Source organism: Silurus meridionalis, chromosome 6 (genome assembly GCF_014805685.1).
Source record: "Silurus meridionalis isolate SWU-2019-XX chromosome 6, ASM1480568v1, whole genome shotgun sequence".
Taxonomy (NCBI): Eukaryota; Metazoa; Chordata; class Actinopteri; order Siluriformes; family Siluridae; genus Silurus; species Silurus meridionalis.
In genome coordinates, this window is record NC_060889.1 from 10,369,251 (window position 1) to 10,394,353 (window position 25,103).

Here is a 25,103-nt window from a genome sequence, read left to right on the forward strand (position 1 = left end):
TGTGTTTCTTGTTGATGCATTTATTAAAACACGAACAATCCAGTTCAGCATACTTCTCAACAAACTCTTGATTCCTTTGACCAATAGCAGTCTCTTCAAACGTGTAACCTTCACTGCTTATCATGAAGGGGTAGATGATTGCTTGCGGGTAGTTTTTCGCGATCTCCTCTACCGCATGCTGCACCGCCACCGCCTCTGGCTTGTCCAACAGAGCCATCATCTGACTGATCCAGCCAATCAGCTGCCAGCAAGGCACGCTTTCCACCTATTTAAAGACAACATGGCTACTGTTAGAACTTAGGCAGGTTTAATGACAAACTATAATTGAGCCTAAAACAACAATTCAACACTTCTTTTTTTTTTTCTGGGCTTTGTGTTAGTTTGTTGAGTCTACAGCTCTAACTGTGGTAGTGCAGTGGTAGCTCAGTAGATAAGATCAGAAGGTCATGGGTTTAAATATCCGAACCACCAACCGATCACTGCTGGGCGTTTGAGCAAGGCAACTAATTCTTAACTGCTCAGCTGTAAGACACTCTGGATAAAGGTATCTGCCAATATCCAAAAATGTAAATGTCAATCTACCTCTTTGGTTATCAGGTCCAGTGTTTCTGCAGAGTAGAGCTCCACCAGCTGGAGTAAGCGAGGGAACTTGAGTCTGGCTTCCTCAGAGTTGAGCTTTAATGCTTTTAGCATCATCTTTACCACGTGAGCAGGTAAAATCTGCATGTTCGGAGAACTGGTCACTGCAAAAAATACCATGAGCATTAATATACACGCTTTTATGAAAATATCGGAATCCGAGGCTGAACAAATAATTGGGAAAAATGTCATTCTGTTGAATAGATACTGAATATCTGCAGCAGGTGATCTGATTTTATACATGATCTAATACAAAACAATACCCTAAATTTTATAGCTGTTATACTGTTCATTAAACATGTATAGAAATGTAATGTTTTGGTATGCAATCCAAGATTTACTCTTTTCTTTTTGCTCTTCCTCCCTCAGTCTGCGGTCACAGAAGTTAGCAAGAGTCATGTAGGCCTCCACAATGCCTAATGTGTCTGCATGCTTTTGGCTGAATGACTGCTCCTCCTCCTCAGCCTTGTGTGCAGCACTGTGTAGGAGCTCTAGGGCACGTACCTGCAGGCCCTCCACCACCTAAAGTTTAAAAGAAGAAACAATGTGGTCCAGATAAGAAAAACAAGAAATAATAAAAATTTAAAAATAATTATAAAATGTATACAGTATGTTTATTCATTTTTAGCAACAGCACACACTTTTATACATATGTGGCCAATCATATGCAAACCCCTGGCTGTTCACATACTATTGCCACCTAGTCATAGGCAGACAATTGCCTTCAATTTCTGTATGTTAAAGCAAAGAAAAAAAAAAATATCCTCAGTTGAATCATTTTACTTCACTGGCCCAGCATGACAATAAGTGTATTGATGCATTCATGTTTGGGGGGGCAGCACATTCTAAATAATTTCAGCTAAATCCAACAATAAAAGCTACCTGGTCCCTGGAAGATGTCCGAGAAAGTTTTAGTACTCTCTGTGCTTTTTCTTCTCCGAGGACATCCAGAACAGAGGGACTGCGTTGCATAGCACCAGCCAAAAGACCAAAGGTGGTGCCCAGAAGAATCCTCTGGTCTCTGAACATCTTGCCAGTGAAGGCTTCACTTTGCTTCTCAATATCCTCTATACAACACAAACACATAAATCAAACTAAGAGCTGTCTTTGTTTTTTACCATCACATTTCCAGACTGGAAAAGCAGCATCCAGTTTGTTTATAAATTCAAAAGTCTGCTTAATTCAGAACAGTTTCTACCCAGCAATGGTACGGTCTTGAGCAGGGAGCTGATCTGCTCGGCGGGCCCCTGGCTCTGGCACCTTCTCTGGCTGAAACGGCTGAAACTGTGCACCCATCGCTTTAGTCGATTTTTCTCAGCCTTTGCCTCTCTATGAAGCTCTTTTAACAGTTTGGTTGCCACAGAGAAGTTGTTCTAGTGTGAAGGATCGTGGAAAGAAAAAAAAAAAGCAACATATCCGATACATAAAAGAAAATCAATGAATTCTTTAAAACAGTTTTGGTGGAAATATTGATGGTCCATTTTTTACAACATATGAATAAAAACATCTAAAATGAAGACCATGGTATAATTTTGAATTACCTGTTTCCAGGCACTATCTGCCATGCTCAGCTTCATATTAAACTTGCACTCGTTTACTAGAGCCCCCAACTCTTCAGCTGTGCTCTCCTGCTCTGCTCCATCCACCTCCATACTGTGTGCAGGAGATGAGCACAGCTTCTCGTAGATCTTATCCAGGAAGAAACACCTGGAACATTAGATGATATATTACATTTCCCACACAAAACCCAGTATGAAGGCAAAGTTGTGACTGCAAATCTCATTGATTTTGTCCCATACTGACTCACCGGGATGTAATGATGTCATCCCACACGTTCATTGGGTCAATTTTAGCATCGGGGTAACGGCTGGTCCATCTCTTGATCAGATTTTTTAAAGAACCCACTGACACTGGTACAGAGAAGCACATTGGTATAAGAGAACAGAGGTTATAAGAGCTGCAGTCTAATATGTAAGCAACAGCCATCCAAATCAATCTTGATTACCAACAAATATGGATATATGGTTTTATTAAGTGTTCTAAGGCGGCTCACCCTCTCCTGTGACGTAATGCAGGAAGTCCTGAATTTCAGTAAGAGCTTGGACAGACTGGAGCATGGTCAGACGACTGCGATTCAGTAGAGGATCAATGCTGGAGTAGTTCTGCACAATACAATAGCATTTTGGATTTGGCTCATACATTTTTCTTAAATGTGTCTATCCAACCGAAGCTAATGTAGTGGGCCAAGCTCAGAAGATTTTGTAACCCAATTGTTTTTCTTTTATAATTTTGCACCAGTTGTGTCGTATATACCATGTTAACAGAGCCATCATATATTGAACACACAGTGTATTAAATAGTGTGTGTATGTATAGTATGTGTATGTATTTATATGACTTTTAAAGAGTTGCAGGACAACCCTCATTGTTTATCAAACTCCATTCAAATCCAAAACTGACCTGCATGAAGACCTGCATGCAGTTGTTGGCATAATATTTAGCACGGTCATAATCCTCTTGCAAGATGTACAGAAGACTGAGTTCTTGACTGTAGTGCGTCTCCATCACCAGTTTCCGTTGTTCCACCTTCATGGCAGCATCCACAAAGCTTAGCAGTTCCTGGTCTCTCTTCCCCAGCTGCAGCTGCTTCAGCATGCTGCGCATCATGTGCTGTAGGTAGGTTTCCTGGTGGAAATTCAGGGTTCGTAGTGTTATGTTATTTATGCCTGACAACATTATGAACCCTAAGGGTCTCGTTTATATGCATTGTGTGGAAGAGGCTCTAGGTTGAGTCTTATTTATTATAAAATGTAAAAATATTCTGTGTCCACAAAAACATGTCATTTAAAAGATGCACATGCAGGTCACATGTCAGTGTATAGTTGTCATAGGTGTGCACAAAACTGCTTAAGCAAATACAGATATTCCCAAACAGTGTGAGTGGCTTATCAAAAGGTACTTAGAAAAGACTTTTGTTCTCTCATAATGGATTGAGAATTTGTTTGCGTTTGTCATTACTAACATGTAATGGTTAACCTTAGGAAAATGCATGTTGTAAATCAGGTGCACATTCACGTCGATTCCCAGTTCGATTCCACCTCATGTGGAGTTTGGACATTGGACCTCTTTGAGTGTTTAAAGGCTCTGGCATGGAGAAGCTGGTCTTGGATCTATCACACTCTTGATGTCACCCAAATGAGGATCGGTTCCTCTTTTAAATCTGGTTCCTCTCAAAGTTTCTTCCTCATAACATCTAAGAGAGTTCTTCCTTGCCACAGTCGCCCTGAGACAATGTCTGTTGTTCAAAGTGCTATAGAAATAACCTTGACTTCAGTAAAATGACATGGACTTGAAGGATTATCAGGTACCTGCATGCAGCAAATCATTTTAACATTTGCACATTTTTGCTTTGAAGTGTACAAATCTATTAACTTTCAATAAATAAAATGCAGGTCTCTTCCGTACCAGAATATTTCGGATAACGAGTGTTCAGCTGTGACACAATGTGCAATTCAAAATTCCCAATCTGCTTTAGAACCTGCGCTTAGATAACATTCGGACAAATTTCACCTGATAAAATGGATCTTCCCACATCTTGTCCAGGTTAATGGGGGATCTGTTGTCTATATTTACAGTAGCACAGTACTGTAAAGACTTCCACTCAGTCAGGTGATTGTAGGCCTCCAGAGCTGCTACTTCCCAGAAATCCTTCTCAGTGTCTGTAGGCTCACCATCCATCCACTCCTCTGTGTTCAGTGCCTGAGGCAAAGAAACACAGGCCCATGATGGTTTAAAGCAGACATTTGATATGACAATAAGTTATCACAAAGAATGTGGGTGAAGTCTCATACAGATCAGAGCATAGAATAAACCCTACTGCTGAAAATGTGCTTTGATCAGTATGTATGTATATGTGTGTGTGTGTGTGTGTGTGTGTGTGTGTGTGTGTGTATGCGTAGTTTTGGGGGGAAAAAAAAAAAAAAAAAAAAACCTTCACATGTAGTACTGACTTTCCTGAACTAAAACATGTTACTTCCACATTTATTTGCACATCCACTATTTGGCTACTATCCATTGTAAAAAGGGAGAAAACTGCGAGCAGTGAAGTGAATAACACTGATCATCTCTTCACCTCTTAGTAGGTAGAATGTTTTAGTCAGCAAGTGAACGTTTTGTCCTCGAAGTTGACGTGTTAGAAGCAGGAAAAATGGGCAAGCATCAGAATTTAATCAAGTTTGACAAGAGACAAATTTTGACGGCTGGACGACTGGGTCAGAGCATGTAAAAATCCCAATTTTGGCAAAAATCCTTTTTTTTTGCTGTTACACAATATGCAAATATTATTGCAAGAGATGAAGATAGTGGCTACAATATCAAATTTAGTCACTCATTTTAAGTATTTTTTTATATTCAGAATCATCTCCTTGACAGTGCATAATCATGTTTAATTCAGTTTTATTTATAAATCACTTTTACTAACTGATATTTTTACAAAGCAGCGTCAGATCCCTAGTGAGTAAGCCAGCCAGGACAGTGGCCAGGAAAATGAGAGGCAGTTACCACAAGAGAATTATATTATAATAGGATTATATATAAATACAGAATAAGTATAGTTTTAGAACACTTGTCTGTTAAATGTGTTGCAATGGATGCTTAATATGAAAAGATGTATAAAAAAAAAAAAAAAGCCTTGAGTTGTGCATATAATAATGTGTACACAGTTCTAATAGTTTGAGTTTTTTATATAAAATAAAGGAATGCACCACAAAAGTATTAAACCAAACAGACTTTGTTTTACCTCATTGTAAAGCTTTACTGCCTCGGCATAGTCTCCTTTTGCTTCTGACTGCAGTGCAGTGCATGTAATGGATTTTGTTCCCATCTTCCCACCAAAGATGCCCCTCACAACATCATAATCCCCCAAAGACCGATACAACCTGCCACACAAGAGCAATTCATTCCACTTCTAAAGATGACCATCATAAACAAATATGCTGTACTGGCTTAAAAAACTGGAAAAGACAACACAGTCGGGGGGGAGCAGCTGAACTCACTTGGCTAAATGAATCCAGCGGTTTGTGTCCGGGGGAAGCTCCTTCCTGCCTCGTGACCGTTTGGATGGAGGTTCCTCGGGCACACTGGTGCTGTGTGAGAGGCACTGTTCCAAGAGGAGGATGCCCATGGGCTGCTGCAGACTGGCCAAACAGCTGGCACTGACACTGGCAGGCTGCACATCCAGTAGAGCAGAGTGTTGGTAGCACATGTCCTGCACAGAAATCAAATATATATTTATTACATTTATATAAATAATTAAAAAAAAAATGGCACTTGATTCAAACTACACTAACATTTATCTACACATTACACATAGCAACTGTGTTTTTGTGTTTATAGACATCTCTTATACCATGAAAGAATACCTTAATGCTTTTTTTTGGGCAAATATACTGTAAATACTACTCTGCTATATTATATATATATATATATATATATATATATATATATATATATATATATATATATATATATATATATATATATATATATAATAACAATATATATAAATATATAACATTATTGCCAAAAGTATTGGGTCCTGACCTTTGACCTCTGCTATATGTAGTTCTTTTTCAAAGTGTTACCATAAAGCTGGAGGCACTCAATTGTGTAGGACATCTTTGGATGCGCTAAAATGCCCCTTTGCACAAAGTGAGCTTCTTGAAGATCCGTCTCACATGATTTGGAGAGGAAGCTATTGAGTGGCCTGCTATAGAGCTCTGATCTCATCCCTACTGAATACCTTTGGGATGAATTGGAATTCTGACTGCACCCCCAGGCCTCCTCACCTCACCTGCATCAGTACCTGCCTTTCGTAACACCCTTGTGGCTGATGAACACAAATATCCATAAGTTCACTCCAAAATCTAGTGGAACATCTTCCCAGAAGAGTGGAGGAGCAAATTGGGACTAAATGTGGAATGCAATGCTCAAAAATCACATACCAAACTTATGACCAGGTGACCCAATACTTTTAGCAATAAAGTGTATATATTCAGCAGTAATGCATCAATTAAATAAAACAATAATAAAAATATATAAACCACAAATTGTTACTTTATCAGTGCATTGCTTCAGTATTAATTACTCGTATGCTATACACAGGACATACAGTACACAGTTACAGTAACTAGAGATTTGATTGAAAAAACCCATTTAACTAAATCTGTATTTACAGTAGCTAAAAACTGACACAGATGCAGCCAAGTCTAATGCCCCACTTATAATATACTGAATTAATGATATCGTTATTTCTGTAGTGGAATGAGCACATAATTATACAGAATAAAATCCTGATGAAAACTGAATCAGACTGTCCACATACTTGCACACAAGCAATAAAAGGTGGAAAGTATGTAGTGCTTTTATGCAGGAAGTTGTTCATGTCCTGTAATATATTTTTCAGGATTCCCGCCCTCTCTTTAGCAGGCTTGGATTGCTCCATCTCTACCAGCACCCCAGAAAACAGCGAGCTGAACAGCTGCTTGGCGAGGGTGGAGTCTCTCTGTGAAGGTGCAGTTAAAAGAAAGATGATCAGTTCCGAGCACATACAGAATTATTACTTAATCGGAAGCTTTTTTAAAATTAATAATCTGATTAAGTTCTTACCTGTGCAAGGGCTTGTAAAGGTGCGATTAGACTGCCATACTGGATCTGAATGTCGGGCAGGTCTCCTACCCTGTAGCTACGATACAAGGTCACCTGAGCTTCTCTTTGTATTTTCTGGGTGGCCCTTTTTTCCTGAACAGCATAGAAAATATGAGCTGCAGTTAAAACGGTGCATAGTCACAAATAGCTGCAACAAATTAGTTTTCAGTTCTAATTTTTACCCTTTCAGTTCTTTGTGACTGGATTTCCCTCTTGGCAAACTTTATGTTTTCTTTCTCTTTGTCCTTCAGGAACCGTCGTCTCAGTCTTAGGATATCAGCACGTCTTTCCCGTTCAGCTGTACGTAAATATACATTTCTTTTACTGTAATATAAACAATTCTATGGTACTCAAGTAAAGTCAAGAAGCTTTTATTGCCCTTTTAACCTTATATAGCTGAGGCAGTTTACAGTGAAATAAGACGTTTCTCCAGAACCCTGGTGCTACATTAAACAACATAGAGCTTCATAAAGGACACAGAGATAAGCACTAAAACAACTTGGCCTAACCACTTAAAGTGCATTGTGTGCAAACAGACAACACAAGACTGTGTAGAATAGATACACAAACAGAATATACTTGTAAACAAGAAACAAGAAACTGTTTCAGTTTCCTCTTCATTGCTGCTGTTGCTGTTATGCACAACAAGTTGTGTTAACTTGTTGTGCATAACAGCAACAGCAGCAATGAAGAGGAAACTGAAACAGTTATAATACATATAAGTATAACAGAATATGGGTGGTGCACTAGACATGGATATGTGTGAATTAAAATGAATATTGAGTGTGTGTTTGAGTTCAGATTTGTAAATATCTATAACTGACCTGTACTTCGACTGTCTGTCTCATCGGTAGGGTTTGTGAGTCGTTTAGAGCCAAATTTGGCACCTGTGGCTCGCCAGGCTGTGGGCCTCTCTGCTCTCTTCTTCTCGAACACCAGCAGAGACGATACAGAATCAGACAGGGAGTAATCTGCGAGTGTGTCCATACTACTTCCAGTTAACCAGTTATATGCTGAACGCCGACCTGTAAGCAAAATCAACCATATTAGGGATGGTAAGATTCAGCACTTCCCATTGGCAAGTTTGAACATATTTGCGTCTGTGAAAAATTATTGATATCATTATAATAAATGTGATTACTTTTATTATTTAGAAAGTGAACAATATGTTATATGTAGACTGATTTCCCAAGCACGTTCTCTCAGCACCACTGCTGCTACGGGAATATGAGGTATCACAAAACTACAGAGACGGAGGCGTGTTCTGAGAGTCACATAAAGTATAAATTAACATGGCAGAGGTAGAGCTGCATCTTCCAGGAGCCTGAACAGGAAAAGAACGTCTGGTTTTATTTCGTCTTCTTTCTTTTTTTTTTTGCACTACAAGGGCCTGTTTGTGAAAGAGCCATGCAGAAGAATTCAGAATGCAATTAAGTACATTTTGGATTTTATGTCTGTCTGGACCAAACTATCTGTACCATATTGATTTGCATAGCATCATATTTTTTTAATTTCATCGTATCACATTAAATCGCATTGTGTTAATTCAAATCAAAACTGCATCGTAATGGGTAAATCGTATCTCACACACACACACACACACACACATACATACAGTGAGGAAAATAAGTATTTGAACACCCTGCTATTTTGCAAGTTCTTCCACTTAGAAATCATGAAGGGGTCTGAAATTGTCATCGTAGGTGCATGTCCACTGTGAGAGACAATCTAAAAAAAAATCCAGAAATCACAATGTATGATTTTTTTACTATTTATTTGTATGATACAGCTGCAAATAAGTATTTGAACACCTGAGAAAGTCAATGTTAATATTTGGTACAGTAGCTTTTGTTTGCAATTACAGAGCTCAAACGTTTCCTGTAGTTTTTCACCAGGTTTGCACACACTGCAGGAGGGATTTTGGCACACTCCTCCACACAGATCTTCTCTAGATCAGTCAGGTTTCTGGCCTGTTGCTGACCAACTACGGACGCTCTTATGACACCACGTCTGTCTTGACAGACAGGTCGACCTGAGATCAGTCTCCGCCCTACCTTTATCCCTCAGGTCGACCCCTTCTAACATCATTGCAGCGAGATTTCTTTCCGTCCCCACGCAAGGAGGGAAGTGCTGGTGAAACACCTCACTCTGTTATCAAAGAACCCGGGATTACGTTAATTAACCCATCGTTCTTTTTCTAACTTCGCTCTGTGTTTCACTATGGGAGATATAGACCACTCCCGGATTGCACAAGATCCCGCTACACCCAATCACATGGGCTCAGAACGTCTGGCACTCAGCACTGCATGTGCCAAGGATGACTCAGACACATCTAGTCTATAATACCGCACAAAGGTGTGTGGCGTAGCCCAGCCAGCCGCCGCACAAATTTCCTGAACAGAAACTCCCTTAAGTAGGGCCCATGATGTCGCCATCCCTCTAGTAGAGTGGGCCCTCAGACCCGCAGCATTCATACGCTATAGATATAGCTTCCACAATTCAGCGGGACAGCCGTCTCGACAACGGCTTCACTTTGTGAGGGGTAGCCCAAGACACAAACAGCTGGTCAGATTTCCTGAAACCCGATGTTCTCTTGACATACGCATGGAGGGCCCGCACTGGGCACAAGGAACTCAATCCCTCCTCCTCCTGAGGTGGGTGGAAAGCCGAAAGTTCCGTAATGGGACATCTATAAGAAGAATCCACCACTTTAGGTACAAACGCCGGGTTAGGGCGAAAGGAAACTTTCGTGAGCCCAGGGGCAAACTGTAAACAGGACGGACTGACAGACAGGGATTGCAGCTCGCTCACACGCTTAGCAGTCACCAGAGCCACAAGCAGTGCCGTCTTAAGAGAAAGAAATTTCAGCCCCATGCCATCCACCGGCTCGAAGGGGTGATGAGAAAGGGCCTCCAAAACCAAAGACCGAGACACCGGCCTCTTACGTCGTGCACCTTTCATAAACCGGCTAATCAAAGGGTGCCGACCAGCAGGTTCGTTATTAAACCCGACATGACACGCAGAAATGGCCGCCAGATACACCTTCGAAGTAGAAAAAGCTTTCCCTTTATCCAGCAAATCCTGGAGAAAGCACAAAATGTCTCCCACAGAACACTGGAAAGAGACAATGTGACCACGGCCACACCACTCCTCAAAAACTGGCCATTTATTGTCATAAAGTGTGCGAGTAGACGAGGCCCTAGCACTCTGGATAGTGTGTATAACCGATTGGGGTAAACTTGCCACACTCAAGTCCCACCTCTCTCGGGCCAGGCCCAGAGAGCAATACTGTCCAGGTGCAGATGATAAATCTCCACGCCCGCCTGGGACAGAAGGTCCCTCCGTGGAGGGAGTGGCCACGGTTGATCTGACAGTAGCTGAACTATTTCTGCGATCCAGTGTCTGGAGGCCCAACGTGGAGCTATCAGAATCAGTGACAAGCGGAGTTCTCTAACCCTGGCCAGGGTGGGGGAAATCAAGCTCAGTGGAGGGAAAGCGTAGAGAAAAACGTTTGGCCACTGGGGGGCTAACGCATCCACACCCAATGGTGCATCTTTGTCCCTTAGAGAAAAGAACAGAGGACACTGAGCGTTTTCTCGCGAAGCGTAGAGATCTACGGCAGCCCGGCCATATCTCTGCCATATCTGCTCCACCACCTGGGTGGGCAGTTTCCATTCCCCGTACAGGGGGTTTCCCCTGGACTAAAGATCCGCACCCTTGTTCCATATGCCTGGAACATGAGTCGCTCTGATGGACAAAAGCCTAGTGTCGCACAACATTATCAGTTTCCTCGCTAACTGATGCAGCTGGAGGGAGCGCACACATCACTGCCGGTTGTTGTACGCGACCACTGTGGAATTGTCTGTTTTCACCAACACATGTCGGCCCTTCATGAAAAGCAGAAAATGTTTCAGCGCTAGAAAAACTGCCAACAACTCCAAGTAGTTTATATGTCTCGGGATTAGCTGTGGAGGCCAAACGCCGTTCACAGCTCTGCCCATAAGGGTCGCACCCCAGCCCGCCAAAGACGCGTCCGTCGTCATAGTAACCCTCGACGACACCGCCCCCAAGGGAATCCCCGACCAAAGAGTCGTGGGGCATCCCCATTGGCGGAGCGCTAAGACGCACGCATGTGTTATTTTGACCAGCCGATTGAGATGACGTCGGGGACATAAGCGCAACCGCGCAACCCATCTCTGAAAATCTCTCATCATGAGAAGTCCCAGACGCACCACAGAAATCACTGAGGCCATTAAACCCAGCATTCGTAGGCACACTCAGAACGGGACCATAGTCCCCGACCGAAAACGGGAGCGACACTGTATAAGAGATGCGATTCTCCTCTCTGTCAGCTTGACTCGATAGGAGAGGGAATCTATACTGAGTCCTAAATATTGCGCGGGACACAAGCGGCTCTTTTCCCTGTTTATTTTGAAACCCAAGATGCAGAGATGAGTGATGAGATGCGGAGTACGCTCTCCGCATCTCTGATCGCTTGCTCTCTTGACGAGGAGCATATCAGATAATCTATATCTATATATCTATATAAGACAAAATCCGAATCCTGCTGTTTCTCAACAGCAAAAGAGCTGCCTCCACACACTTGCTGAAAGTCCTCGGAGCGAGAGACAGTCCGAACAGAATGGTTTGAAACTCGTAGGCAGTGCTTCTGTGCGCAAACCTCAAATATTTTCTGTGTGACGGGTAAACGTCTATGTGAAAATACGCGTCTGATAGATCGATCGTCACAAACCAATTGTTCAGACGGATCGAACGACAGAGTGCGTTGTGTGTCAACATCCTGAATGAATATTTTCTCAGGTGCTTGTTTAACACGCGCAAATCCAAGATGGGACGAAGAGATGTGCTTCCTCTCTTCGGGATTACAAAGTACCGGGAGTAAAAACCCTGACGACTTTCTGCCTCCGGAACAACTCTGATTGCCCTTTTGCTCAAAAGAGAGTCGATCTCGGTTGTTAGGACGTGAGCCGACTCTCCTTCGGCCACCGAGACCAACACACCGTTGAATCTGGGTGGTTTCATTGCGATTTGAAGCCTGTATCCCTGTGAAATCATGCTTAACACCCACGGATGAACAGCGCAACCAATTGACGAGGCGCGCAGAAAGGGAACCCCCCGCGTACACAACTCTGGTCGCGCGTTGATGATGTCACAACCGTCGCCGCGCTGGGCTCCGCTGGCAGAGCGAGTGCGCCCTCCGTTGCTAAAACTAGGGGGGTGCACGCTGAATTCTTGGGATTTTCGCAAAAAACCCCGTCACGCTGGCTGAGGGGGCGTGTTCTGAGACAGCTTACGAGGCAAACAGAGGTTGAATGCTTCGTCCTCCTGTTTCCTGGGAGTGCTGGTTTCTCTCATCTTCTCTAGAGCTGGACCGAAAAGACCTTTAGCGGGGTCGTAGGCAGCATCCATGACTTCCGCTTTCTGTGTGTCACCCAAGCCTGACAGGTTAAGCCACACCGCTCTCTCACCTGACACAGCCAAGCCCATCACGCAGCCGCAGCCCTGAACTGCGCCTCGTGAAGAGCAGAGAATTAGGTCGTTCACCACACAGATCTTGTCCCAAAGTACCGGGTTAGGTACTCCCGTGTCGAGCTGTCGTCCCATTTCCTCTAAAATCTCCGCCTGTCAGCGGACAGCAAAGTCACCGCGTTTAGCGAGCACACTGACTGCGCTGCGTATTTATACATCCTCTGATGGATGGATGCTGTCAATCTCTCGATTTTCCCAGGCAGCGCAATTTGAGAGGAGGCAGATATAGAACGCCGATTCGGATGGAGGTGATAAGCCACCGAAGGCTCCACGGCTGGGGGGTCGGCCAACCCCAGCTCCTCCATCCCTTGAATCTCCAGCTTGGAGCACCCTTTTGCGGAAAGCTTGCTCTTGAAGGGGCTAGACCAGTAACGAGACATCTCCTTCATGCAAGCTGGCACGGCGGGCAGGAGCTGTCTAGCAGCGGGTTGAGCTGGCGGCAGCCTTTTCCCGTTGTAAAGGTCTCTCGCAGCTCCCTCCGCGTCCTGGGCCGCGGGCCAAGCTAGTCCTAGCTTACCCCCCGGCTCGTTTGCATACCTCGTGCAGGTTACCTTCAGCCTGTGAGGTTGCATTGCCCGCACTCTGGGGTCTCGACTGTTGGGCCGGGAAGGGACCACGGTCGTCCTCATCATCGTCCTCCATATCCAAGTCAAGGAGGTCTGAGTTCGCATCTGCGTCCTCGTCGCACGGTCGTTCCTCATCCTCCGCGAGGAGGTTATCAAACAGAGGCGGCATGACCGGCGATTCGGCCTCCATCAGGTCCGCCCAGCTCGTGGTAGTTCGCGGCTAATGTTCGACGGCCGTAGACCTCGCGGCGGCGCCGGACAGACACGGGTCCTCTTGGTTCGCCACCGCTACTCTCAGCCCTGACGCGCTAAGCCTGTAATAGCCTGACGCAACTACGTCCCTACCGCGTAACTTAACACCCAGCAGGTTGGAATAGAAATAGCTCACCTCGACGCGGACGCTATTCCGTGACGTCGCTCAGCACGATTCCGTACGACTGACCTCGCGTTCGGTGGCGGCATCCAATGACGGCCCACACGATGAACAGTTAAGCGAAACCAGCCGAGAACTGGAAGTGCTGAGAGAGCTTAGTGTAGTCCCTCACGGAAAGACCTGAGGGATAAAGGTAGGGCGGAGACTGATCTCAGGTCGACCTGTCTGTCAAGACAGACGTGGTGTCATAAGAGCTTCCGTAGTTGGTCACGCCCAAAGCGATTCCCATAGTGAAACACCGGGCGAAGTTAGAAAATGAACACAGAGTTTGAGCTCCCTCCAAAGATTCTCTATTGGGTTTAGGTCTGGAGACTGGCTAGGCCATGCCAGAACCTTGATATGCTTCTTACAGAGCCACTCCTTGGTGATCCTGGCTGTGTGCTTCGGGTCATTGTCCTGTTGGAAGACCCAGCCTCAACCCATCTTCAATGCTCTAACTGAGGGAAGGAGGTTGTCCCCCAAAATCTCGCAATACATGGCCCCGGTCATCCTCTCCTTAATACTGTGCAGTCGCCCAGTCCCATGTGCAGAACAACACCCCCAAAGCATGATGCTACCACCCCCATGCTTCACAGTAGGGATGGTGTTCTTGGGATGGTACTCATCATTCTTCTTCCTCCAAACATGTTTAGTGGAATTATGACCCAAAAGTTCTATTTTGGTCTCATCTGACCACATGACTTTCTCCCATGACTCCTCTGGATCATCCAAATGGTCATTGGCAAACTTAAGACGTGCCTGGACATGTGCTGGTTTAAGCAGGGGAACCTTCCGTGCCATGCATGATTTCAAACCATGACGTCTTAGTGTATTACCAACAGTAACCTTGGAAACGGTGGTCCCAGCTCTTTTCAGGTCATTGACCAGCTCCTCCCTTGTAATTCTGGGTTGATTTCTCACCTTCCTTAGGATCATTGAGACCCCACGAGGTGAGATCTTGCATGGAGCCCCAGTCCGAGGGAGATTGACAGTCATGTTTAGCTTTTTCCATTTTCTAATGATTGCTCCAACAGTGGACCTTTTTTCACCACGCTGCTTGGCAATTTCCCCGTAGCCCTTTCCAGCCTTGTGGAGGTGTACAATTTTGTCTCTAGTGTCTTTGGACAGCTCTTTGGTCTTGGCCATGTTAGTAGTTGGATTCTTACTGATTGTATGGGGTGGACAGGTGTCTTTATGCAGCTAACGACATCAAACAGGTGCATCTAATTTAGGATAATAAATGTAGTGGAGGTGGACATTTTAAAGGCAGACTAACAGGTCTTTGAGGGTCAGAATTCTAGCTGATAGACAGGTGTTCAAATACTTATTTGCAGCTGTATCATACAAATAAATAGTTTAAAAATCATATATTGTGATTTCTGGATTTTTTTTTTAGATTATGTCTCTCACAGTGGACATGCACCTACGATGACAATTTCAGACCCCTCCATGATTTCTAAGTGGGAGAACTTGCAAAATAGCAGGGTGATCAAATACTTATTTTCCTCACTGTATATATTATATATGAGTACAGTAAGAGTGTAGTGGAGGTGAAGAGAGTTTCTGATAGGGTGATGAACGTGAAGCTGGAAGTTGAAGGGGTGATGATAAATATCATCAGCGCTTATGCTCCACAAGTGGGCTGTGAGATGGAGGATAAGGAAAATTCTGGAGTGAGTTAGATAAAATAGAATAAATATGAAGTGGTAGATGATGTACCTAGGAATGAAAGATTGGTGATTGTGGCAAACTTTAAAGGGCATGTAGGTGAAGGGAACAGAGTTTATGAGAAGGTGATGGGTAGGGTATGGTCTTAAGGAGAGAAATGTGGAAGGGCAGATGGTGGAATTTTGCAAAAAGGATGGAAATGGCAGTGGTGAAAACTTATTTTAAGAAGAAGAAGGACCATAGGGTGACGTATAAGAGTGGAGGAAGGTGCACACAGCTGGACTATGTTCTATGTAGGAGATGCAAGCTGAAGGAGATTGGAGACTGTAAGGTGTTGGCGGGGGACAGTGTAGCTAGACAGCATCGGATAGTGGTCTGTAGGATGGTTTTGGAGGTGAAGAAGAAGAGGAGCAGAGTGAGGACTGAAAGAAGAATAAGATGGTGGAAACTGAAGGAAAAGGAGTGTAGTGTGAGATTCAGGGAAGAGGTCAGACAGGGTCTCGGTGGTGGTGAAGAAGAGCTGGATGATTGGACAACTACTGAAGAAGTGATCAGGGAGAAGTAATTTGTGTAAAACCTCAAGTAAGAAGCCAGTATAGCACATAAATGAAACAACAATTTATATTTATATATCTAGATAAATAAATGTACAAATAAATACATAACAAAACACACCACACCGATGAATTTTACAGTTGGATAAAACTGTATAGCAAAGCACCTGCACCAGGAGCCTGAGTCTGGGAGAATTCCAAAGAGGCCTGGGTAGCTCGGATTTGGCCCTTCACGGTAGGCTGCATCTCAGCACTATCTGCCCGCTGTGTGCCTCCTGCCTGGCTCACCTGAGTCTCCATGAACATTGGAGTGAGCACTGTGCTCCTCAGACGCCAGTTAGAGTCAATCGTGTAATCCTGGATATTACACCAAAAACAATTGTAGACTGTAACAGAGAAATCATGTGGCAAAAAAACAGCAATAGCAATACGAAAAGAAATAAAAAAGAATTTGTCTAAAATACCAGAAATTTGCACTCGGAAAGTGGGAACTCGAACATATTGCGTGTGTAGTCGGGACTCTGACTGGTCATTTCCAGCAGCAAGTCTGTAGCCAGGCTGAGGAAGCGTGCCTCGATTCGAGCTGAGTAGAGAGAGCTCAGCACCATCAGCAATCTCTCCAGTGTGGCAGGAGGTAAACGCTTCTCATGACTCCAAAAGTTTCGTACGTACAGCCTTAAAAAAAAAAAACATGCATGCATAATAAATCAGTTGCTAATTTTAGAATGGTTAACTGAAGGTCATCATTGTATTAAAACAGATAGTGTTGCCCCAGACTCACTGTAAGCCCTGGTTTTCATCCGTCAGCCCTTGTAGAAGTGTTTCTTTAGCCTCATTTAATACCTCCACACATGTGCTATCTTCTCTGCTCTCAGCATCACTGTAAACACACAATTACAACAAAGCAACAGAGATTAAAACAAACAACAACAACAACAAAAACACATGCAGAAGTCAATGAAGAGACGCCTGAGCCAGCAGTAGTCACCTGTAATTGTCCTGTATCCACATGAGAATGTCGTACATCGTCTCTCTGCATGCAGGGGAGGGGTGAGAAACAAAGGCACTGACTGCCCTCAAAATTTCCTTCATCTCCTCAGGCTTCAGTATAGACAGGATCTTATGTACAATGTCCAGACACACTCTCTGCCTTGCCTCATCTCTGAGAAAGCAAACGTATAACAATAATCAACTACTGTGAAAGAAATATAATCAACGTTATAGATGATACAGAGAGCCATGACCGCTAGGTTGTTTATTTTGCTAAAACCACATATGATAGTTTTTTAATTTATTTTTTGTCTTATACCACAACAAATTTTCTAGGATTTTTCTTTATTTGTCAATGGCACGTACACTGACCAGGCATCAATTTCTGACCTTAAAACGTTATGCCTGGTGAGTAAATAACACTGATTATCTCTTCATCATGGCACCTGTTAGTGGGGGCGATATATTAGGCAGCAAATGAACATTGTGTCCACAGTGTAAGGATTTCAGCAAGTTTGACAAGGGCAAATTGTGACGTCTAGACGACTGGGTCAGAGCATCTCCAAAACTGCAGCTCTGGTGGGATGTTTGTGCTCAGTATCTATTAAAAGTGCTCCATGGAAGGAACAATGGTGAACCGTAAACCCAAAGGCTGGTCCGTGTGGTCCGATCCAACAGACGAGCTTCTGTAGCTCAGATTTCTGAAGATGATGTTATTGACCGACGGGTCATAAATGTTTTTTCAGCAAAACGGGGATCAACACAATATTGGGCTGGCGGTCATAATGTTATGCCTGATCAGTGTATGTTAGAGAATGCCAAGAGTGTGCAAAGCAGTAATCAAAGCAAAAGGTGGCTACTTTGAAGAACCTAGAATATGACATTTTTCAGTTGTTTCACACTTTTTTGTTATGTATATAATTCCATATATAATTCCACGTGTTAATTCATAGTTTTGATGCCTTCAGTGTGAATCTACAATTTTCATAGTTATGAAAATAAAGAAAAATATTTGAATGAGAAGGTGTGTCCAAACTTTTGGTCTGTACTGTACATCAGTGTAAAAATGTAAAAAAAAAAAATTATAAAAAAATAAACACAATAGAAGCTCTAAGGGTTTATCAATGTAAGAACTAACACATTCATTTCTTCACATGTAAGGGCAATTCGAGGTGGAAAAAAACAACAAGAACATACAAAACTGTAATCTGAGTTCTGGACTAAAATCCAGACGAAGACAACGTTACTTGTGAAAATTACAAAGGGTCTCTATGCCACTGGTTACTTAATTACACAATGTAGCTACCTGTGGGACATCATCTGGGTGACGCCCTTTGTCTTGAGGTGCAGGAAAATATCAGGGATGAGATCGGCACGGCTGAGCACACACTCCAGGCAGTGTGTTTTCAGCACACCGTGTAGTTTTGGAAGCAGGTAAAAAACATGGGTCACAAATCTGTTGTAAATACACACACAATTTCCCATTGGAAATCAGATTTTTAAACTTGCATAGCTAGTCTCTCATGATGCATTAAATATCTACCTCAACCTACCGATCCACTATTGGTGGGAAGTGCTTAGACAGTTTGCACAAACAAATAACAAATTTGTCATCCAGATCCTTTTTCTTCAAATCCATCAGTTTGGTCACAGCTGCATTAAACAAATGATCCTTGCTTTGCTACATAAACACACATCGAAAACACACAACAGGATTTAACTGCGTCCATACTTCAGCTTTACGGCATAAAAGATTTAGTTGCCCAAATGAAACAGGCGAATGGATTTAACTCACGTTTTCCTTGTCGGTCATGTATTTCAGGATTAACCCGATGATCTCTGCTGCAGCAGAGTAGATCTCTTTATATCTGATAAAGGTCAGGTTGGTGGCCAGGGCCTGAAAATACCTGCCAATTCATATTGGTTGAAAAATTGATAATTGTTGAATTTTTAGATTGAGAAAAAATAAGCAGGAAAATGAGTGTGAAAAGAAGTAGTGACGAAATATATAAAAGTCTGTGTAGCATTGAAATGCATCTGATGTTCATACAGTTATTGATGACACAGAACAACATAAAGCAATTCTTCTATTTCTATTTTCTCCATTACTTTCTATAAGAGCATAGAAATAAGAAGAATATTGCACTTAAAGACATTAATGTTTATCTAAAAGTAAGTATTATTTATATATTAAATTTAGAATTATTAATGTGTAAAAAAGTATAAAAGAATATAAAATAATACACATTAACATTGAAAAATTAGTAACTAAACTAAAGCCTTATTGTCAGTGATGTAGCCAGTGATGTAACATCCAAAAATGTTCAAATCACACAAAGAACCTAATATAATGTTTTAAATACTAAAATCTGGTGGTGATTGTTGCCATTGCTGTTGTTGGTATGATGCTCACCAATGATCTCACATATCTTCACTATATTACTCAGCAATCAACTGTCCCCCACAGGCCACATTTTTCTGGAGAACTGGGATTTCGCATATTTTGTTGGTAAATTGGTTAACAAACAGATGACATCATGTGCCATCACTCCATTACCAAGCTGAGCAGAGCAGAGTTTTATTACTATGTTACCTGTCTATGTTGTAGTTTTGTGAGTCAGCTAATTTTGTTGTTACACGTATTGCACTTATGCTTATTTAGAGAGGGGTATTGGCCTCTTGCATTAAGAACTAGCATTGTTATGTCTAAAGCCTCTGAGAATTAATCATACAAATAATCTGAACAAAAATAACTGGGAGTAAAACAAAAAAGTCTTGTACCTGTCATGTTCAATTCCACAGGTAGGGTCATAAGGAGGAAGATCATTAGCCAGCACTATGCCTAAGAGCTGCAACCCAACAGAGTTGTCTTTGCTGTTAGGGTCCTTTCCAGAGTAGTACCCAAATATCAAGCTGTTAGGAAAGAAAGAAAGCAAAGAATACACACTATCCTGGCAGTGAAGGAATAATTCATAAGAACCACTGATGTCAGAATACATGGCGGAACAAATCGTACAACGATGTAGTAAGCGTGTAACGGTACGCGTATTTGTAAAGAAATGTTACCGAATGCGATCCTTTTTTACGTACGGAACATAGTTATAAACCGAGTTCCCTCACAAACATTAAGTGTCAGGCTGCAAGTTTGTTTAGTCTCCGTCTCACACTTTGAGCACAGTGTCACCGTAGTTACTCACTCTATCCCAGACACATGATTTGTAGTTTGCATGTGCAAAACTCATATTTTGATTGGCGAATGAGAGAAATCGCTGCCATTTCCTGTTTTTTTTTTTTTTTTGATAGACTAGCGATATGGATTCTTTTGCGTTTTATCAACAGCTTCAAGACATTTTCTCAAAAGGAGAAAATCATGACAATTTTGCATATTTGGGTAGTAAATGAATAAAATACAGAAGAAATAAAGACATTTGTAAAAGTATTTTGAAATAGATATAAATTATTAGAATAAATAAGTAGAATATATATTTAGAAAATTAATTCTTAAATGTAAAACACACACACAAACTTGTTTATTACCCACATGGGGTCTAATTTTTCATTTTATTGAATCAATTGAAATTGTGCTGATTTAATTGATTACTCAATTGAATCAATATAATAAAAAATGCATTGCATCAATTTGATTTATACGAATTTTTTTATTCAAAACAAGCAGGCATTTTATTTAAAATGCAAAATAATGATATTTCCAATAAAGAGTTTAAAAAAAATAAATAAATAAATTTCATGTTTTGCATTTCTTCCCCCTAATTGATCCGAACTGTGACTTAAAAACCGAGGGAGGTACCGAACCGTGAGTTTTGAGTACCGTTACACCTTTACAATGTAGATAGACATTCTCTGCATGATTATCACTATATACTATCATATAGATATTTTATGATAGTATGAATCTATTTCATCAGTCACCTGCCAGAAGTGAATTTTAAATACAACTGAAGAGACAAAGGATTTCAAATGTGCTATTCCATACTTGTATGGTATGTGCAGACAGTCTTTCCAGCACTCCACTACGGTGCGGATAATCTCCAGATTGTGCCTGAATACTGCTCTTTTAGAATGAAAACAGTTTTTCATTAGAAACTCCATTAGACGATTGGCCAGAACCTCATCTCTGGTGTTTCCCTGAAAAACCATGAGAAAGACACCACCATGAAGCTAAACAGCATATAAAAATGTAATGTAAAAAGTAATAGTCAAGGCCTATGTTTTTCTAAAAATAAAACACAATCTCTAATCACTGGATTATATTTTTATCACACCCTTATTATTAGATTATCATCAACCGATTTTACCTATACTAATAGCCAGTATCGTACTTGCCGATAACCAAGAAATCAACCGATGGTTTTTAAAACGGATACTGGAAAAAAACATAAGCACTACACCCCATGTAATTAGTACTGAACTTATATATATATATATATATATATATATATATATATATATATATATATATATAAATACTAATAATAAACAGTACTAAATCATGAAAATGTGTTAAAATGTAATAAATACGAATATATTATTTAAATATAATCATATCATTATTAAATTCTAAACAATAAATATAGCGCTCTCTGTGCATTGTGCTCTCTCCGTGCAGCATGCGGTCTCACGTGTAAAAAGAGACAGCACATGGGGTCAGTAAATCGCCTCTAGAGGCCGCTCTTGTAGCGACACCGGACCATCTCAGTAAAAACCGTTAGAAAACTATGGATTTTTTTCAATTAATCAGCAATTAATCAGCAAAACTGATGAATCAGTCAATCTCTATCCTATTACCAGAAACAGATGTACACCTAGACATTCATGAGCTGCTGAAACATAAATGAGCAGAAAAACAGGTGTTTCTATTAGCAGTTGCACCTATGAATATATGTATAAAACATATGAATATGTTTTCACGTGTGAAAATAAGAGTAATCTGAATACAAAATCCGAAAGATATTTTTTAAAATCCCATTTTGTTCATTTAGGCCATTTTGAAAACTTACATACCTTTGGAGTGGCCAAACTGATCCAGGAGAGAAGAGTGACCACTATATCCACCACCATAAAGTGAATGCCCTCTCCACCATTGTTCCCAGAAACTACCAGCTGTAAGAGTGGACCCAGCCAATGCTTAGCGTAAGGTCGGAACACCTGTGCAGGAAAAATCAAACATGGCAGTACATAAAGAGCAGAGAACTAACAAATAAATCAAAGTTTAGACCGTTGTTTAAAATAGAATAAGAACAGTGACCTCCTCAGTATTGATAATAAGCTTGGCGATGAACAGTCTGATGTTTAGAGGAGTGGCTGGATTACCCAGTTTCCCATGCAGAAATTTCATCCAGGGAGGAAGATCACACAGTACCACCCCCTTTAAAAAAACAAACAAAAAAAAACAGGTAACACATTAAATTCTAGGTGATATTAAGTAAGGTTCAGTATTGTGAACAGATGTCTAAACTTTCTTTACATACTTCCTCTGCTTTAGGGGTGATGTTGTTTCTCTGCATGTGGCGGAACAGGGCGGTCATCGAAGCCATGCATTCATGCTGGTTCAGCTCATCCATCTCCAACTCAACACTCTCGTCCTGAGACGGAACCTCCGCATGCCTCTAATGGAGACAACGGGGATATTACTTTGGAATCATTCTCACAAGCATACACATATATAACATATAGACAGACTCTCTCGGTTTACCCTACCCTTGTTCTACTAGTGCTGCCTTGGCCCTGGGAGTTGTAGGAGAAGCTCTGCACCCCGGTTGAGAAGTCAAACTGACTCATCTCCTCACTGAGACTACTGTCAGCCATGTAGGACTGAGAAGAGAGGTATACTGGTGCATCTGGGAGAAGATGTACAATGATATCGTTGCATTACATAAATACACAAATATTCTAGTTGAATAAGGTGAGGTGTCAAAGTGGTTTATTTAGAATAAGGCAGCAATTCTTGACTCGACAGCTCACCTCCGTTTTCTCCGCTCACTTCCTTTCTGATCATGACGTATTTCCTTTTCCTTTCAATGGGAAACTGGGAACACAAACATAAACGAATCCATATAAAAGATAAACAACTGAAAAGAATAACAATATAAATTTGCTGCTGTTATTGAGGGTATGAATTACTTACATCAATCTCTATGGGAAAATCGTATGTCCTCTTGGTGTCAATCAGGTTGGCAAAAATATACTGATTCTATGTACAGGGGGAAGGAAAACTTAGTCAGTAAAAAAGAAAAAATACAAGATATATGGAGCCTTTGATAAATACACGAAGTTACTTATACAATGATAATGCAATACTGTACCGAAAGAATGGTTTAAGTATAAACTAGTCTAGCCAAGCTCCTATTAAATGTCTCAGGTGTACACACTAAGTAGCGAACATCCTGAGCCCACCTTTTCAGGTTTCTCGGTAAAAAGGAAGCCCTGGTAGAACTTGGTCTCGTTAAAGCTGCAGCTGATGACAGCGATGGCGCAGTTGTAAGCGGAACAGTGATACAGCCTCCTCAATTCCAGCAAAGCGCTCTCCCCTGCCATGTTCTCAGTGAAAGCTTCAAAACATGACCTGCAACACAAAGACAAAGTAAATGCACCTTTAAATCATAAGGGCTGTAATAGTGGTGCAGCAAGTAGCTCCGGGGTCCCCAGTTTGATCTTGGACTCAAGTTACTGTCTCTGGTGAGTTCTGCATATTTTCCAGGTGTCTGCTAGGTTCCATTTTTTTTTTCCCCCACTTTACAAAAACTTCTGGATTGGACTGGATGGGATTGTTGGCACAAACTTCAGGTTATACGTGAAATGTGTGTGTGTGTGTGTGTGTGTGTGTGTGTGTGTGTGTGTGTGTGTGTGTGCATGGTGCCCTGCGATGCACAGTCCAAGCTTGTATTACCACCTTGTGTCCAGGGTCTTGATCTATCCCAAGACCCTGAGCAGGACAAAACACTTACTGAAAAACAATGAATAAACCTTCCATTCAAGTCATAAATTAGTTTAGCACTTAAAAACCCTAGAAAATGTTTTCTACCCTCCAGTGTTATATTATTATTGGTTTTGTGTTTTTTTTTATTAATTATTATTTTAATTTGTTGTGAATTTCTGGGTTCATTCAAGTTTTTCATATATTTTATTTTCAATTTTCTATTCTAGGAAAAGGGAGAAGAAGATTAAAGAGATTTCATTGATCACTTTCTCTTTCTTACCTGCCCTGATTTTACACACAAATATAATTATAATTAATTCTTCACTCACTTAAGTAGAGTCTTGGATAACTCATTCCCCTCTGACTTGACTGGGCCGCAGAAGGCCTGGTTGATGGCAGAGTCTTTAGAGTAAACCTCGTCTTTAGGCAGACGAGAGTAAAGCAACTCTAAAAGCTTACAGCAGCCGATCTTCATGATGATTTGAGTCTCGAATGCAGACTCAAGGGACTGAGGCAAAGGAAAGTCAGACAGAATTTCTGCTCATTGGTAGATCTTTGCCGTTTTAAAATGTTTACTTACGATTATAAAGGCGCAACTTACTTTCGTGAAGCGTGCCTGTAGACTAGTCATGATGTTAGCCACATTCGAGATAAAAAACTGAGACAGTGCTTTAGTACTACAGTGAATGGCCAGTGGAACCAGCACTCTGTCCAGCAAGCCTAGCAACATGGAGTTCTGAGGAACATCTTTATCTTGGAACATCTGGTAGACGGTGCAGAGAAGAAGAACTTGCCCTTCACAACGTGGCCTGTTAGAGAAGATTTACAGTTTGAAGGGAAGGAATTTGAGACATACAAAACTCAGAATGAGAATGTAAATGTTTCTCTGCTTACTGTCGTGCAATTTTCTGGAAGCAGGTCTGAAAGAGGTCTTCCATGATGTGCTTTTTGTCACGACACAGTACTTTGGTCATTAGTTTCAACAGGAGAGGACTCTGAGATAGCTCCAATGCATCTAAAAACTGAAATTAGGCACAAACATCTAAATGAGAAAATTTGAATCGTATAAATACAGACCTACTC

At 41.6% G+C, this 25,103-nt stretch overlaps 1 protein-coding gene across 1 annotated transcript in view; it reads right to left on the reverse strand.

The window, feature by feature from the left end:
• Positions 1 to 25,103, reverse strand: part of prkdc (protein kinase, DNA-activated, catalytic subunit) — a 55,955-nt gene that overhangs the window by 8,333 nt on the left and 22,519 nt on the right. Inside the window, 35 exon segments of the mRNA XM_046850915.1 lie at positions 54 to 265; positions 583 to 743; positions 981 to 1,161; positions 1,522 to 1,706; positions 1,838 to 2,012; positions 2,181 to 2,346; positions 2,447 to 2,549; positions 2,693 to 2,801; positions 3,099 to 3,323; positions 4,209 to 4,397; positions 5,437 to 5,575; positions 5,693 to 5,904; positions 7,021 to 7,200; positions 7,305 to 7,436; positions 7,526 to 7,641; positions 8,168 to 8,368; positions 16,261 to 16,450; positions 16,558 to 16,768; positions 16,875 to 16,973; positions 17,082 to 17,255; positions 18,390 to 18,539; positions 18,637 to 18,764; positions 18,879 to 18,990; positions 19,865 to 19,996; positions 21,078 to 21,229; positions 22,106 to 22,249; positions 22,350 to 22,469; positions 22,573 to 22,710; positions 22,802 to 22,941; positions 23,066 to 23,129; positions 23,229 to 23,294; positions 23,498 to 23,666; positions 24,350 to 24,528; positions 24,622 to 24,829; positions 24,915 to 25,042. Of these exon segments, the coding sequence (XP_046706871.1) occupies positions 54 to 265; positions 583 to 743; positions 981 to 1,161; positions 1,522 to 1,706; positions 1,838 to 2,012; positions 2,181 to 2,346; positions 2,447 to 2,549; positions 2,693 to 2,801; positions 3,099 to 3,323; positions 4,209 to 4,397; positions 5,437 to 5,575; positions 5,693 to 5,904; positions 7,021 to 7,200; positions 7,305 to 7,436; positions 7,526 to 7,641; positions 8,168 to 8,368; positions 16,261 to 16,450; positions 16,558 to 16,768; positions 16,875 to 16,973; positions 17,082 to 17,255; positions 18,390 to 18,539; positions 18,637 to 18,764; positions 18,879 to 18,990; positions 19,865 to 19,996; positions 21,078 to 21,229; positions 22,106 to 22,249; positions 22,350 to 22,469; positions 22,573 to 22,710; positions 22,802 to 22,941; positions 23,066 to 23,129; positions 23,229 to 23,294; positions 23,498 to 23,666; positions 24,350 to 24,528; positions 24,622 to 24,829; positions 24,915 to 25,042 (5,390 nt within the window).